The sequence below is a fragment of the Poecilia mexicana genome, unplaced genomic scaffold (genome assembly GCF_051168715.1).
Source record: "Poecilia mexicana isolate PSO_F unplaced genomic scaffold, ASM5116871v1 scaffold_14, whole genome shotgun sequence".
Classification (NCBI taxonomy): Eukaryota; Metazoa; Chordata; class Actinopteri; order Cyprinodontiformes; family Poeciliidae; genus Poecilia; species Poecilia mexicana.
This window is the reverse complement of record NW_028263383.1, coordinates 19,152,544-19,170,533: the sequence shown is the minus strand read 5'-3', so window position 1 is coordinate 19,170,533 and position 17,990 is coordinate 19,152,544. Positions and strand designations below refer to the sequence as shown.

The window sequence follows — 17,990 nt, the reverse complement described above, 5'->3', positions numbered from 1 at the left end:
ATTGGAAGACCATTATAGGAAAAAGCTATGTGGCTCCAGGCTGATCCTGCAAATGGAAGTAAACCATTCGCTGTGGCTTAAAACCAGTTTATGTCCATTGTTTTGGAACCCACCACCATGTCAGACTGACATATTTATGGTTGAGTTTTAGCTCCTGTCTGAAACAGGGGAAAAGGAAAAGCGACAGTTTTTGTAAAATAAAATGAATTAACAATATTTCTGTTTCTGATTAAATTTTGAGTTCAGTATAAAGGAAACATTTTCAAATACCAATAAATCAACTTCCCATAAATATAACTACTAATTATTTCTACAGTGCCTTGCATGAATATTTGTATCCTTTAAACTTTTCTACATTTTATCATGTGAGAATCACAAACATCAATGTCATTTATTTTTACAATTTAGTGCATATCTGTTAAATGGGAGGAAAATAATTGATTTTCTGATTTTTTATATATATATATATATATATATAAATAAAAATTAGTTTTAGTCTGACCAGTATCCCTTTGGTTGTCTCAGTGTGTCCCATCATCCTGACGAATAAAGATCCATATTCAGTTTTTCCTCACAGTTTTACTTAAATTCAAGACACTTTTATATTTATTTATTTATACCTTATATGTATCCAGTTACCTCCAGTGTTTTCTCACAAATCCAATCAACGTGTGTATTTCCTAAGTTCCTCTTATAATTCTAATTGATTTATTTCTCTCATTCCTTATTTTTATTACTTATACTTACTTGTTTTATCTGTTTACTTGATTTCATTATTCTGATCATTTCATTATGAGTTTCCAGTATTTTTTCTGAACCGTACATAACTTCTGGTTCGCCTCGGTCAGTTTTAGAACCATTTTAAGTTGCATTTCTCTCCATTCTTACTCTTGTTTTTTGTCTGTCTGAAGCTTTGACAGATCTCCAGCCCACTACTGCCCCCCGCAGGTCATAAACAGCAACAGCTCAATTCCTATTTATGCACTGCTCATTTCTGGACTCAGTGGGGCTTAAAGGCTACAGAGCATGAAATAAAATCTCTTACCAAACCAGCTTGCTATCCTTTTAAAAACTGAGTCAGAATGAAGAGTTTCATGTCGAAACAAGATGATGTTTTCAGAAGGACAGACTGCAGCTTAGGTTTCTTTACTGAAACATTTGAGAAATTCAATCAGGAAACTGCAGCTTATCCAATATGCTGCTGCCAAACACCTGAATCAACACCAGGAAGATGCATTATCTCACACATGTTCTTAAATCTGGACAAGTTTATCCAAGAAAATATTTTAAAATTATGATGTTGGTCTATAAAACACTAAACATTCTTGAGCCATGTTGACATGTTTTTAGACATTTTCACTAAAGTTACAGAATAATTGAAACTAGTATGAATAAACTGAAGCGGATAGGTGAATAGTTAAGAGAGGGTCAATATTTCCATCAACATTTCTTGCCCAAGAACTACTGGAATAGTACCAATTTTGACAAGTGACAGATAATTTCATATTATTTTGTAGCCTTACACTTAATGGACAGGTTTCAAAAAGACGTAAATGAATCATATGCGCACGTGATGACAGATGTGTAAATTAGTGTGAAACGTAAAACACACACAGCAAGAGTTTACATCTAAATCTCACCTTCGGCTGGGAAGAAATTGTTCTCATTACAGTTTATGTTAAACATACAGCAAAAAAGCTTCCCTTGTTTAATGAAAAGCATCCAACATTACGGAGCCCATAGGGGACATGGAGGATTTATTTTTCTTTTGAGTTGCCTATCAATACCTTTGATTTACCTCTCAAAACTTTTGCACTACCTCGCAATAATGTACTGAAATGTTCATGTGGCATAATTGAATACTGTAAGCCTTTCTTACGGTTCTTATTGTACTTTCTCCTATTAAATAAGGTTTCCGTAGTAAGGTTCTTCCATGTGTGTTAACATCTTGTGAAATATCTAAAGTTACATATCTTTTTCTTTAGGAAATGCACCACAAACCTGTAATATAAACCGAAACTTTCCATAAGAAGGAAAGAAATAAAAATACACCACACTGTTTGCACTAATTCTGAGTTATTACCAGTCATCTGACAGTTTTGATCGTGTCTTTTTTGTGTTGATAGCCTGAATGGTTTAAAGGGCTGTTTTCCAGTTCAATCTCAGCTTTACACAAACCGACATAAAAATGCAGTAAATAAATCGATTTTCAATCAGTTTTTTGCACCATAGAGTTAATAATAAACACGTTTTCACCGAGGCTCTTTAAATGTGTATTTAAAACTTTAAATTTACATCCGTGACTGTATGCAAAGCAGATCAGCAAATATTGCAGTAAGGATATTGCGAGGGAACGCAAAATAAACATTTTTCCAAATGTCCCTAGAGGGCTCCATACAACATAAAACTAACCTCACCGCAATATTGTTTCACTGTAAAATTTAAACCATATGGCTAGCCTGAGGTCTGTGAAATTTTCCCAAAATAAGGTCGGTGCTAATGTAGCTTGCAAATTCAGAAGTCTAATAACTGCATGTGTAGTATAATATTTGCATCTTAATATACACAAATTAATTTATTTATAAATAAATGCAGCACCAAAGAGTGAGAAAAGCATGCATACCCAGAAGTTTTGCTGGTTTACAGAACCAGCAAAACGCTGATTGCTAACCTCTAATTAGCCCGCGGAAGGAAGCGTCAGAGGCGGGAAGCCCGAATTTATTCATCCTGTAGGCGGTGAATAATACGACTCAAACTGGGCCAAGCTTTTCTTAGAAACAGCTACAATATATATGGTATTATAAAGCGCTTAAGTGCGCACTTTTACAAAATACACGTCTTTCATTTTTCTTACCTGAAACACCAGTGACCCGTGAAAACCTCGGTGGGAAACCCAGTGACACTTGGCCCCGCGCCCTCGCTGTTAACCTCGCGAGGTAATTCGCTTTCTTCTGAATATCATAATGTAAAAGGAAGAAACAAACAATTTCTGGTACAAATTTACCTGAATAACGACCTTCCCGCCCACACAGCTTCTCAGTGAATGACTGACCAGTATGAGGCGCTGCTGGGTTTTCTGGACTATATCAGATTTATGCATCAACTATCTTTGGTTGTGTCAGCTAGACACCTTCTCTGTGTCACTGACCCCCCAAAAATGTTATATTTAGTACTTAAGACAGTTGTTTGTTTTTTAATAGAAAAGCAGGTTTGCAAATGACTTGTCAGAATTAACAGTCTTGCTTCCCGTTTAATTAGGGACATCTTGTTGTTGTTACTATTGGACTAGCCAGTTCTGCCCCCCCCCCCCCCCCCCTTGGACTCAAAACTCCTCAGAATTATTAAAGCTATACATTGTGATCAATAAGACATATAGCATTAATCAGTCACTGAAAAATTGTTGACTGCTTATTCATGATGCTAAAATCCAATTCCACCACATACCCAAGGTGCTCCGTTACTGTTGGGCACACAGTTATAAAGGAAATTGGAAATGGTCAGCAGCAATGCTGCAACCGCACCATTACAGCATTACCACTTCTACACCCACAAAATTGGATACTTTACAGCTTGATAGCTTTCTGAGCTCTTTGGGCTGGTAAACAACAGCGTTCTTCTCCTTTACGACAGTAGAGCAGAGAGTGTCTGTTGAAGAAAGAGCTCTGCTGTCTCTGCTGGTTTTCCTTGAAGCCTGTGGGATGAATTGTTCATACTGGAGAAGTTGTTTGTTGAGTGACTTCCTGTCCCTTACTGATTCGAATGTCTCCAGGCTCTGTCCAGTGATTTTCTGGCCGTACTGATGAGTTTATTGAGTCTGCTGGCGTCTCTTGGCAGTGATGCTGCTCCCTGCAGCAGATCACAGAATAAAAGATGGCACCTGGCTGCCAGCTCAGACTGGGAGGACATCTCCAACATCTCACTGCTTTACATTAGAGAAATGAGGTCAGTGTTGGTGATCCTGCAGCCCGTTAAGATGCACAGCCAAGTTTTCTTGGCTTTACATGACACTGTGTGAAATTAAATATATATAAAATCAATTTGCAGCAATTTAAAAAATATATATCTATTTGGGGTTGAGCATTAGCACATAAGGCTTCTATTTGAAACAAAATACAAATCCACCCGATGTTTGGCAAGATATGACGGTGTATTGGACTGATTATAGGTATAAAAATGTAGGGAATAAATTTGTCAAAAATCTAGAGATTAATCTCAGAAATTTGAGAAAAATACAGTGGAAATGTCTAAGATTAAAAAATTGAAAATTTGCAAGAAAAAAACCCTCAAATATTGATTAATTTTGATCAATTAATCTCAGAAAAACGTGGAAATTTTCTGTTTTTCAAAAGTCAAAAATGTTCGTCTTTTGAGACCCAGAAATTTTCACATATTTCTAGAAAATTTCTGAGATCAATCTTAAACTTTCTATATTTTTTCTAGCAAAATTTTGGGTTTTCAAACCAAGTAATTTCCCAGATTTTTCAATCAACCAATCAAAAAACTTCCTTCTTAGAAGAAATATTTATTTTTAACAACAAATAGCAAACAAATACTTTAAAGTCATATCTTTAAGTTCAGTGATCCATCGTCTCCTGAAGTTCTTTGGAGCTAAATATATATTCGAGCCGTCTCCTTTTATACTTTAAGAAATAAGTTATTGGTAATCAATGATGCATACTTTAGGTTTCTGCTGTTCAGAGGTAAGCTAACTTAAAGCATAAACAAACACTGATTTCTTCTGAAGCCGACTGCCTTTCCTGCATGCTGCCACCTGTGTTTAAAATAGACGGAGGCATAGAGGGATGTCTCACCTTGCTTTTCTTAGCACTCATCATATCCGATGACACCTTCACTCCCAACACCTCTAGCATGTCTCATCTGCACTGTGTGTACGCTGCTGTACCTGCTCCACATGCATCGCTTTCTTACTTAATGTGTTGACAGGCTCTCTCACAGAAATGAGACTTACAGCGCCACAAATAGAAGTAAATACCTTATCTACAGGTGGGTGAAATTATGTGCTATTTCTGTTCCTCTTTGTTCAGAGCCACAGTTGAAGGAAAGTGTTGAGGCTTTTAAATTTCGGGGTTTAACTTTTTTTTTAACCTGATTTTCCCCAGTCTTTTTCAATTTGTGCTTCATCTTTTACAAAGAAAACATTTTGTTTTTATATTTGACGGACAGAGGGTATTCTTATGTCTTACCATTATGTAATTCTTCAGTTATGGTGTTATAATCCCAACCCCACTTATACAAAAACAATCCCAAAATAGAACTCAGATCCGAGAAAAACATCCTAACCAATTTTTTTCTTGCTCCAGTTTGTTTGTTGAAGAGTTTCTGGGATTTGCTAAATGTTGTGCTAACCTACCGTTAGCAGCAGAAGATCTCGATAATGTACTCGTCAGCTAACTGATGCCAACATGTTTTCATTTTCCACATCCAATGCTGCAGGTGCATGTTTGCTAACACCTTGTAAAGTAGCATGTGTGCTGCTGATGTAATAACATACCAACTTGTTGGGGTCAGATAAAGAAATCTCACTTTCTGCAAAGAAGTTTGCACTTATAGAAGTCCTTGGCTGAGCATCTCAACAGCAACGCTGACCTCATTTCTCTAATGTAAAGCAGTGAGATGTTGGAGATGTCCTCCCAGTCTGAGCTGGCAGCCAGGTGCCATCTTTTATTCTGTGATCTGCTGCAGGGAGCAGCATCACTGCCAAGAGATGCCAACAGACTCAATAAACTCATCAGTATGGCCAGAAAATCACTGGACAGAACCTGGAGACATTCGAATCAGTAAGGGACAGGAAGTCACTCAACAAACAACCCTCCATCGTGACCAATCCCAGTCAAAGGTCGAAGCAAGGATCGCCACACGTCGTCTTGAGCTGTACATTCACCAGAGTTTTTAGTCATTTCTCAAACATTAGTTCCGCAAACGTTATCAATGGAAGCTAACGATGAAGCGCTAGCTTCAGTTCAAATGATACATACCCTTAAAAGACTACAAACCTGGAGCACCAATTTATATTAGAACTTACATGTTCTATAATGTCCTTAGAGTGTTTGTTTATGTTCAAATTCAGCTCTCTACTCTCCAAAGTTTTACTTTGTTCGTGAATTTGTCTCGTTTGAAATGCTACTGAGAGATGGGGAAGAGAGGGAACGAGAGGAGAGGAAATGAAACTTTCAGTCGATGACCAAAGCCTGAACACAGATGTCAATATTTATTCAACTGAAAACTTTACAAAACAGCCAAGTAAGTTGGAATCTTATAATTTATCTGGAAATAAATTTATAAGGTAAAGGAAGCTACACTTAGGGTAGCTTAGCTTCCCTACAATTAGCTTAGGGAAAGCTAAGTGTGCAAAATTGCTAAATAAAAAATTTGCTGGATTATACCTTTAAATTACTAAGACTACATGATTTTATGCTTACATTATATATATATAATGATTTATATATTTATACAATTATTACTCTAATAATTTATATATATGTAGTCTAATCATGTAGTCGACTTCCTATTAGTAAGTGCCAACAGTACCCATACTTTCAGACACATTGGTCAAACTGTGGGTATAAAAAGGTTATTTAAGGACAACCTCATAAATAACCTCAGTGCTGCTTATTGACTCCTCCTGTGTAGCAGCCGCAGGGTTTGAAATAGGGCGACATATGCCAAGTGAGCTGGCAAGGGGAACAATGCTCTCAGTAAGTTCCTCAGTAATCTGTGCCATGAAGTGGTGGGAGGGAGGGCAATTTGAAGAAGAAAACTGTGAACCGAAAGGCCTTAGGTAATGATTTACTGCCCTGGCTTCCAGTGAATTTAAAATATATTGAATGCATCAGTCCGTTTCTCCTCTGACTGGGAGCCAAGAGACTCTTTTTGCTGATTGAGAGCTGGCCTAAATGGAAAATTGAGTGCTGCACATCAGGAGTGATTTTGGTGAGAGTTCTTGCACTGCCACTGCTGCTACTGCTTTGCATCCTTCACACCTCATTCTCCCTTCATTCCTCGTTGGCTGCCTCTCAAAGAAAAGGACTTTGTCGCTGGATTTCAGTATTTTTGTGAAAAAGACGACTTCTTGGAAGTGATGGCACGAGGTAGTGACCAGGTTTTTGTGATATAGAAAGCAGATTCTGGGTCATTAAAAATGGTTACGGGGTCAGATGTATCCAGCTTGTATCTGTTTCTTTCTAAATCTACTGTCTGATGAGAGAAGAGACATACATGAAGGGATAGACTGGTTATAATGAGCCTTGGTCTTTACAATCAGTCACCTGCATTAGTATTAAAGTAACTCACATCTTAAAAACAAAACTTAACAAAAAGGAGCAGTGACGACCCAGTGAGAGAGTCGAGGATTCAGTGATGCAGTGAAGTTCAGTTCATGCCAATGGGCATCAGCGTTTCTAAGAGAACCCAGATGATTACATCCGGTCATTAACTTTGCAGAAATCTCTTATATGGAATGCATGTGGAGACAGTGAAAAGGAAAACTCAAGAAAGTGGTCTTGTGATTCTTGTTTTCTTTGTGGATATCCCGGTGCAGCGGGCTGGGCTGCACAGTGGCACAGTTGGTAGCAGCAGGGTCTTTATTGGGCCTTTATTCATGAGGTTTGCATGTTCTCACTGCACGCGAGTCCAGGCACTCCAGCTTTGTCCCACAGTCGCAAAAATTCACTGTTGGGTTGATTGGGCTCTCTAAATAGTCTGAGGTATGAGTGTATGGGTGAGTTTATTTGTAATACCTTGTGGGGACCATTTTCCTGACGCATACTACGCTGTGGGGACCCACTGTGGGGACTGAAGCCTGGTCCCCACAAGGGGAAACGCTGTTTTTGGGTCAGGGGTTAGATTTAAGATTGAGGTGTGAATTGAGTTTTGGTTAGGTGTTAGGGTTAGGGTAAGGTTTAGGCTGTAGAAATGAATGGAAGTCAATGGAAAGTCCCCACAAAGATAGCCACATAAACGTATGTGTGTGTAATGCGATTGTCCTGTCCAGGGTCTACCCCACCTCTCACCAAATGACTGCTGGAGATACACACCAATGTGATGATGTGCAATGTTTTTATATTCTTCTGGCAAAAACTTGCGTTCTGCCATCCATGTAGATGTTAGTTTGATACTCACCGCCCACTCAGGAGTTGTTGCGTACTGCTGAGTCGGCAACAACAGTGAGGTGAAGATCTCGATCCGTTTGGGCATCTTCAGGATGTGCCGGGGAAATAAGTTCAATCCATTCGGCCACCAACCTCACGACATACAGGACGTAAAGAATCTCCTGCTGATAACTTGGTGCCACAAACCACAGCCCACATTCTGGGCGAAGTCCTCAATGGGTTTTCAGATAATCGATCTTTCAAAAGCCAGACCTGCTGATTTTTTTTTTTTTTTGTCTGAAAAGTTGGGAAATCAAGCAACAAAATCACATCCAGACATGACCTGCTCTCTCATGGCAGAGCAAAAGGAGGCACTAGTTGATTTTCAGTCCTTTGTGGCGGTAGACAAGATTCGTTTCTCAAAGAAGTATCGGCCAATCTACCAGAGTTAAAGAAATTGGGCCAATTTATCATTGCACACCTAATAAATTCTGTAGCTGCTCTACAACGTTACACCAGAGGAGTATCCGTCATCGGCTTGAGCTTGGATTAAGCTACAGGAGAAAGAGTTTTAACCCAGCATCAAATCTGCAAACACAATGGATGAAAAAGAAAAATACAGACCTCAGCCTGACTAAACAAAAAACTCAACGAGTTCAAGCAACACTGTAGGGACATCTTTACGTTCCCAGAGCAAAAGCATGGCTCATTAGCACATTAAACCCAAGACCAAAGATTGAAGTTTCTTGTGAAAAATAAACTCAGCAGTCTGCTCTGCTTATCACCCTGGGCAGCCGATCCAACAGCCACAACACATCCAACCACGTGAGAAGAGATTTATGCTCAACATCAGTCATTACCACTAAATGGTGATTAGCAGTGCTCCCACTGACAGCCCAAAGAAGCACATCTCAGCACTTTCAGCTGTGGCTCCTGGGCTTCCAGTAATGAAGAGGCCGCTCTTATTGTCTGTCCACCGATGGAAGCCGTGTTTGGCCCAACTGCGTCTCCATGGAAGTGCCACCTTGAGAGACTCCCTCACCCGTCCATCCCCTCTCCTCGCCTCAGTCCCCTCGTTCTCCCACCAACTTTTTTCTCACCCCGTCTCACCCCCATGTGGCAGCGGTTGCTGTGAAACACCAGCCGCTGGGCTGGCACGGGGCTCAGATGTTATTGTTCTCCACAAACAACTTTGATGTGAGCATAAAACACAGGCCAAGCAGGGAAGGGCTCCCAGAAAGCGCCTTTAAATGCTAAACGAACAAGCAGCGGTTTGGAATCCCTTCTTTGCCATCAGCTTTTCTCAGACCGCACTATAAAGAGGTCATTGTTGATGGATATTCAGTGCAGGGAGCCGTTAAAGACCCACATGGAGAAAGAGGTTGAAAAAATGAATGTGAAGAATGTCGTTTTTTTTTTTTTTACAGGACGTCTACGAGTTTTCGGCAGTTTGAACATGAATTGGTCTTTGCTTTTGAGGGGCTTTGGTCTGAATGAGCCAGCAGTGCAGCTGCACAAGGCCAAGATCCTGCTGCATGTCTGCAGGTTTATTTGTTTTTTTTGCTTTGCAGCCTGAAAGTGTAAACACAAAATGCTGAGTCAGCTGGAAAGTCATGTCTCTTTTAGGAGGAACAAACACAGACAAGAAAAGATTATCTGAAATCATCTGTGGTGGCACAGCAGTGGAACCGATTCAGTCCTGATTTATTTCCAAAACATTTATTAAAACAACAAGGAAGAAAGATAAAATGACCAGACATAAAAAAAAATAAAAATAAAAAAATAAAAAACATATATTCTGTTTTCTATAAAGATCAGTCTATCCAATTGGACTCACTGAGCTAATTTTGCAAAGATGACTGGGCAAAGAATTTCAGTCTAGGGTTGTGCAAAGCAAGTAAAGAAGCAATCCTGCACACCTACAGATGTAGCTGCAGTTGTATGCGATTCTATGAAATTTTCTCTCGGGGGACAAAATTCAAACCAAAAAAATGAAAAATCTCTAGAGATTTTCAGCAGTTTAAAAACTTGTTTCTGGATTTATTGATACACAATCTGGTTCAGTCTTCAGACATTGTCCTGGAGTTACTAACCGCTCCAGCTCATCATTCCTTTGACTAAAATCTGATCAGTTCTATAGAATTGCAGCAAAAGCAAATGAGGCGAGTTAGCAGAGCTGGCCAAAGTCTGATGGACACATCAATGTGGAATATCGTCTTTCCTTCCTGGAAGTTTAGCTGTTAGCATGCCATGACTGTCATGCAGTAGCAGCGGCTTCAGTCAGAGGCTTCTTTGGATTTGTTGCAAGAAAGTGACTGCTACTGGACCTCCTTCCTGCCCACAGCGACTCCTTGAAGACACTTGGATGATATGAGTTATGACATCTAATTTCCCTTTGGGATGAATAAAGAAAGTATTTTTTTTAAATTAAACTGAAGTAGTTCATTGTAGTTAAAGGGTTTGTTAGTTAAAAGCAAACAAAAGAACAAAGGAACTAAATTAAGTTGTTATTCAGAGCTTTCCAGGTTTTTCATTAATATTCATGAATATTGTTGAACTGCCATATTTGAGGGGGGGAAATAGTAAACCACTTGTAGCCTTTTATTAACAATTGGGGTTGGTACTTGTAGGAACTTGGAGACATGGTATAAGAAGACAACATAAAAGAGAATATTTTTAATATTAGGCTAATAGGAGGATAATCATCAGTCTACAAGGAAGCATTCAGCTTGGGTCTTAGACAGAATTTCAGTTTGTTCTTGGACAAAAGTGGCTTTTTTTATTATTTCAAAGGCATCAACCACAAGTCTTTACCTCACAAAATGTGCAGGTGCTCTTACAACCACCTGCTGCCACTGTTGGGAAAGCTTTGCACCGGTGGCCACAGCATTCCTCTCAGAAGACAGACAGTCCCTTCACTGAACCCCGACACGTCTTGAATTCGTCTCTTCTGCGAATTGAAAAAAAGTCAGAATAAGCTAGAAAATGGCTCTTTACGGAGCAACGATGGCATGCACGAACATTCGAACTCGTCTTGATCAAGCTGCGGTTCAAACATCGTCACGTCGCTCTCCGTTCGATGCATAATCAGATTGTGCGTTTGCCCCGTTAAAACTGCAGGTCATGAAATGGGTCCATATGTCGGTAATTCTTGATGTAGCTGGGAAAGCAGTTCAAACCACTCATTAAGTCGAGTCTATCAGTGTCATTTAAACAGCCTCTGTTTCCACTCTATAATCAGCACCGCGCCTTGCTTGGTGCCCCACGTCAAGTCAATAGAAATAATGAACAAAATGAGGGGACGCCACAGCCAAAAAAATGATAATTAATGCCTCATATACATTTTCAAGCCAACAATGTCCACTTAAACATGCCTATCTCTCCACATGGGCAAAGTCAAAGGTGGTTACACACAAACCAAAAGCACAGCTCAGCAGATGAGGACTCCAGCTTTTTTTTTTTTTCCTTCTCTCTCCCTCTAAACAAGGGTGAAACAAGGACAACATACAGATCTCCACCTCATGTTACTGGCTGGATCTTATAGCGGCAGTTAAATTCTCTCACACACAGCGGTGGGTTATTGATCTGCAGATAGATGCGGCCCACCGCAGGGAGGGAGTGTCGGGTGACACGCCGACTGCAGATGCTCAGATAAACAGAGATCAGCCAACGGAGGCGGCGTGAATTCCCCTTAAGCTTCAGAAAAACCTCCATGATTCACAAAGAGAGAGAGAGAGAGAGAGAGAGAGAGAGAGGTGAAGCGATGAAAGGACGGGGTACTGATTGGCTGTTGAGGCTTCACGCCGCCGATTACACTCGTGAAAAAAAAATCTACTACATAGAAGTACATGTTTAAGTCGCATTTCCAGAAAAGACATTTAATTACAATAAAAAATAATTGCGTTTTAAAAGCAATAGTTAGGACCCCGTTTCCTCGGGGTGCTCAATGTGTGGCACGGGGGCCATTTGCAGACCCTTGAGGCCTTTCAAGAATGACTCAAATTTGGCCCACAGTACAACTTTATTTTCAATTTGGGAGGAAAGATTACAAACTGAAATCTCATCAAAATACATTTTGTAAATGACTACACTTTCTGTATTGTTTTGCAAGGACAAAATCTATCCAGTTCCCAACAGAATGATCTAATTTCTGCTTTTATTGCTCCAAACTGACTAAATTTGCCATTTATTTTCAATGAACCCCTGACAAATATTCCCTTTTTATTGGGGAAATCTGCAAAACCCTTAAAGGGGCAGTATTGTGTTAAATCGACTTTTTTGAGATTTATATATTATTCCCTCATCAAAATCATACCTGGAGTGTTGCCTTGATTCTTTCGTGTAGGATAGAGAAGTCTCCCGTGGCAACCAATCAGCTGTGCAAAATACCTGAGTGGACCAAGCCCCGCCTCCAAGGCGCAGCTCCTCCTCTGAGCTGCAGTTTTTTTTTCCCAGTTCTTTTCTTTCCGTTGAATTTTGTGGTTGGAACGCAACAAAACGTGAAAAAGATGGAGAGGTATTTGAATTCTGATTTAAGTGATAGAAAAATCAAAGTTTGAGCAAAAATCCTGGCCCGACTCTGTTGCTCTACATTCATGGAAGTCCACCAATGGACTTAAAATTTGTACTTGGCTGAAATTATTTTTGCATTTTTATTATTCGCGCCACAAACCGTTTTGAAATGTGTTTCTGTCTGTGTGGATACTTACTTCCAATGAGCAGCTATAGAAAACTCTACCGCTCCTCTGTGAGAACCTACAGGAACCTAGAATCAGAACTTTTACTTACCTGCCAAATGTCTGTGACCACAACGAGCAACGGCAAAGGACGCAAAATAAAGATCAAATTGAGGCGAAAAACAATCGTTTAGTTGGCCTAAAAGGGCCATAAATAAAATTTTTATTCTCTCAAATTATTAACAAGCCACAGGAAACCTGCGGCCGTCTACCACAGCACTTAAAACATCTCGTTCTGGCACAGTTCACAAAGACATGAGACCCATGTGAGATCCTCGGAGACATCTGAAGGCTCTCCTCCTTACTTTCTTAGAAAAATAAAACATGGTAATACTGTACCAAACAGGTGGCAAGAGAACCGGAGGGTCCATTCCACAAAGAGGGGCGGGGAGGGGGGTTTCAGAAAGGATTATTAGTGTGGCTAGGGAAGCTTGAATCAAACAGCAACGACAATATTAACTATGAAAAACCTTGAAGCTTCTTGTTTTTTATGTTGCAAAGCTGAAGCACAATGTGATTGCTTTCAACTCTTCTCACAATATTGTTTTCCCTCCCCGCCTCGTCCTTCCTCTACTGTTTTGCTTTAAAAAGAAGTGTGGAAATAATATTTAGGATGATAAAACCTATAGCAGCAAAAAAAAAAAAAATAATAATAGAGTAACAGAAGAATAACGGCGAGAAGCGAGCGGCGACCCCTGGGCTGAGAAGGAAGGCGTGGGCTGACTGGAGGTCCGTGAGGGGAGAGGCGGCGCGGCGCGTCCCGAGCTCATCTCCCCTCGCCGGGCGCCCGGCCGACGGCGGCCACGATGCGGCCGAAGCGCTCGCACAGCTCCAGGGTGGAGTAGCTGGGCAGCTTGGGGGGGTCGTGGAAGCTTTTGATCTCCGTGGAGCAGTCCAGCAGCTTGGGCAGGAAGTCGGTGAGCTTCTCCTGGAGGTTGGCTGGGAGACAGAGAGGAGAAGGCGGTGAGCAAAACGTCAGGCTGAAATCGCGAGCTAAATATTTGCGGATTTCTGCCGCGCGGAAGCCGGGTGAGGTCAGCGGGACTGGACCGGACTGCTCTGGGTGATAATGCTCTGCCTTCTGCTTTTCATGAACAAAGGACAGGAAATCAGACAAGCAGCTCTCTGGGGACAGATAAAAGCTCCAGACGCTTCGGTCCAAACTTTCCCACCGACGATCCAGAGCAAAGTGTATCTGGATCTTCACCCAAACACATTTGCTTCTGTTCATGAGATGACTATACTATACTATATGAGATGACCTTTTAGAAACGGACATCTCTGGAACTTTCCCCCCCATTTTTCTCAATTCATAACCAAATCTCACTACTTTATTGTGAGATTGAAGTCACCTGGTGATCAACCAACAACAAGTGGTAAATAGCTAGAATAGAAGGAAAATGACCTTGAATCCTTGGACCTCTATCTAATGTCTATATGCTTCCACTGGCTCAAGTTATAAGAAGAAATACGATTAGTCACCATAGATGCGCACATGATGCACAGCTCTACATTACATTGTCACAAGGTAACTCTGAACCCATCCAGCTACTGAACTCATCATTAATGGCATTTGCAAAACTTAAAAGTGGATGTCAGCTGATGCTCTCCATCCAAACCTCGCTCAGCTTCAGCAGAAACTTTACAGTTGATTGAGACAAACCCCAGATTGATTCTGCGGGTTCAAATTCACGTTGCACTTTGTGTTTAAACAAGTTTTAAAGTTTTCCTTTCACCTCGACTATGCAGCATGTTGTGCTGTGGTGTTAAATAGGAGCATCTCAGTAATAAACTTTGAAGTCCGTGGAGGTAACATGACAAATCTAATCGAAATCTTTTTTGGAGTAGCTTTTTTTTTTTTGTGATGCTTTACTGCAATCATCCTAACTGACGGTAAAAGTCCAAGAGCTGTGCACATGACTGATGCAGCTTACAAAACACTGCGTTAATCTGCACAGCTGAAAGTGTTTCCGATGGACAGGAGGGCCACGGTACGTCACCGCTGATCCAAAACCTCCGAACTTCTGATCCCCGTCTCGGCGCGTCTCCTGATCTTGCTTGCCTCGTTTGCGCTGAAACCGGATCTGGATCCTCCGCCCGTCCGACCCTTCAGACCTCCAGAAGTCATTCCCTGGAGAGCTCACCTTCCATCTCCTGGCCCAGGTAGGAGCACCAGCGGTTCCTCATGTCCTCCACAGCGAGCAGGTCCTTCTCGGCCTCCTGCGCCAGCAGCAGGGGGATGCACGGCACCACCAGCTCGTTCATGATGCCGAGGCCCGTGCCCACCTCCGGCTCCTCTCCGGACTCGAACATGGCAGCCGCTTGCTCGTTCAGTTTCTGCGAGGAGGAGAGAAGCCTATGAGTTCAACACAAAAGTTTAACTGGGTGGATAAACGGTTCGAATGCAACCCGGCTCGGACTGGAGTTTAAACAGAGTTGCTTTAATGAGAGCGAGGGGTGGCGCTCCTTCGGTTTCCACAGAACGACGGAATGTGTTTTGTTTTTTTTTCCCCCCCTGCAACCAGATGGGTTTCCAAGCAGCTGAGGTTGTATTTGTTTGGAGCGAGAAGGAAGCTAGTGGTGTTCTTCAAACCAACTTCACTGTCATCAAGGACACCAGCGTCTTTATGAATCCACTGGATAACATGCAAGTGTTTTAAGGGGGACAGTGAAGAGGTTAATCCAGCTGACCTGCAATGTGCAGCAGCCGCTGCACTCCATAAACATCAGCCTGTCTCTCAACAGGGATAAAACTTCTGGTTATTTTAGCAGTAAACTACGCCTCAAGATTTTTTTATTTATTTTTTTTACACCTTTATTTTAAGTAATTAAAATAAATCAAAAAGTGTTAATCAGACATTATCAAAATGATTTTAATTGGTCGTGATGTTAATTGAGTCATTTTGGGAAAATGAAGCCCTGAGCACTTCAGGAACGTTGCAAACAGATGGAGCCAATAAAGCAGAGCAGGGCTGCATCAAGAGATTAGGTCCTAATTTCCTTCATTTTGGGAGATTGGCGATCAGCCGATATCATCCACTGACCTCATCTACGTCGGAAAAGGCCTAAAAATCAAACACGGTTCTCTTGTGCTCCGCTGTGAGACACCGGCCCACCGGGTCACGTCTGAGCGTCTTCAGTATCGGTCAAAATGGGAATCGGCAGCACAGGCTTCTCAAAGATCGGTAATCTGCGATCGGTGCACCTCTGCCTGGGCTCCATGCAGAGTGTTGGATTGGTCAAAAGTTTGTCGCTGTGTTCAGAACTCAAAAATGAGAAAAAGACACTTTAATGACTCCATTTGTCAGTGTAGCTCAGAAGAAGAGCTCTGCATTCAGCCTGCTAGCAGACAACAGGGCGGGGACGCAGCAGACGCCGCCGTCCTTCACAACATGCTGACAATTAAATCCGGCGTCAGTTTTTAGTCGATGATTACGCTGATTAATTGCTGTGGCTCTACTCTGAGTGGCCATATAATTCATTTAATTTAACAAAACAGCTTTTTTTAAATATTACCGACGAGCTCTAAACGTGCTGGCTTTACGTCACCGATGGAAAAGAGAAACGTGAAATCCGAACGTTTAAGCAGCTGAACGAGAAAACGAGGCTGATTCACTTTAATGTTTGCAGTTTTTTCTCCTCCTCCCTCCTAGTCTCTCTGAGCCCCGTTTTATTTTGTCTCCTCCTTGAGATGTTTTTCATTTCCTTTATTAGATTTGGGTCTGAAGCGGGTCTTGAAATCCTTGCCTGAATGCAGATACGAGCTTTTCTTCTTTCTTTTTTTTCTTTCCGTTCTTGGCCCCGGAGCGTCTTGTCGTCACACACAAACTCGCTGACCTTCTCCGAGGAACGACCAGCTTTTCTTTTTCTCCCTTTTTTTTCTCTCTCTTTTTCTTCCTGCGAGCCAGTTTGGAATCAGGAGCTGCGGGGCTGGATTTGCAAAACGTCCAAGTCCATTAACTGTGTCAACGTTAGCTGTGTTTTCGATTAAAACAAGAGGCGAAGGTAAACAGCTGCGTGGACGGCGCTCTGGCCGGGGATCTGAGCTGACCGGCCGGGGCGGAGGTTAGCTGAGGACGCGCTTGTGTCTCATGGTAATGTGTTTACACTTGCTGGGCCTCCTGCTTCCTATTCCCACTACAATGATTACATTATGAGCACAATGCTGGTGTAAGGTTACCGAGTGCAGCAGCAGAGAGAGAGAGAGAGAAGAGGTTCTGAGGACAGAATGGATCGGTTGAGGGGGTGGGGGGGGAAACCCGGCCCTGACCAATAATACCGGAGCGCAGGCCGTTTTGTGGGGGAGAAATGAAAAGAGGCTCACATCACGACGCTGAAAGGATTTTCATCAGTCAGTATCAGATTAAAAAAAAAAAAAAAAAAAAAAAACTTTCTGTGGAATCTTTGTGGGCTTGGAGCAAGCCAAAGCAATATCTCAGTGAAAGCAATCTGATTATAGTAACCAAGCTCATCGCTGAGGGGGTGCAGGGAGGGGAAAACATCCAGCTTTGTTAGTTTCTGCTGAGTCACTTTAGCGACGGAGGTCTGATAGAGAGGAAAGGGAGTAACAAAGAGGAGGCGGGGATCAGAGGGATGAACTACTTCACACGCAGATCTCAGGGAGAAGATAACGTCCTGCGATTGCGGTAATGTTCCAAACGGGACGGCGGGAGAGCGTCTCACCAGCAGACACTCTCTGCGGTGATAACCCAGCAGCTCCTCGTCGTGTCCGCGGTACAGGCCTTTCAGCAGCAGCTCCCTGTTGTACTGGTACGAGTAGATGAGGTACATCAGGGCCTCCACGTAGCTGCACAGGAACACGAACGCACACACACACACAGAAACACTCTGGTCAGATAACAACGCTGGATCAGAGAAAACGCTGGAAACTAAAGAGAGATCCAAGTGAAGAACTCAGTGACCCCGGTCTGCACTGCCATCAAACTGGGAGAGGCAATGACTGTGAAACGGTGCCCCCTGCAGGAGAAACTGGGACGGGACACTTTGCCGACCCAACGGTCCCATGACATTCTGGTTTGTATTCTGTCCTAAAGCAGGTAAACTCAAGAACTGTCTGTACTTTTTATTAATAGAATTTGAAAGAAATAAATACAAAATATTGACATTTATTTCTAGCATTTTTTTT

General features: G+C 41.8%; 1 protein-coding gene across 2 annotated transcripts in view; it reads right to left on the bottom strand.

Moving 5' to 3' along the window:
* Nucleotides 1-12,973: 12,973 nt before the first annotated feature.
* The window catches only part of usp25 (ubiquitin specific peptidase 25), a 37,610-nt gene continuing 32,593 nt past the window's right edge, over nucleotides 12,974-17,990 (bottom strand). For both annotated transcript variants that reach the window (XM_014970918.2, XM_014970921.2), the window contains 3 exons: nucleotides 17,528-17,651; nucleotides 14,989-15,181; nucleotides 12,974-13,783 (listed from right to left, as the gene is read on the bottom strand). In XM_014970918.2, the coding sequence (XP_014826404.2) occupies nucleotides 13,611-13,783; nucleotides 14,989-15,181; nucleotides 17,528-17,651 (490 nt within the window). In that variant the 3' untranslated portion in view covers nucleotides 12,974-13,610. The remainder of the gene's footprint in view (nucleotides 13,784-14,988; nucleotides 15,182-17,527; nucleotides 17,652-17,990) is intronic.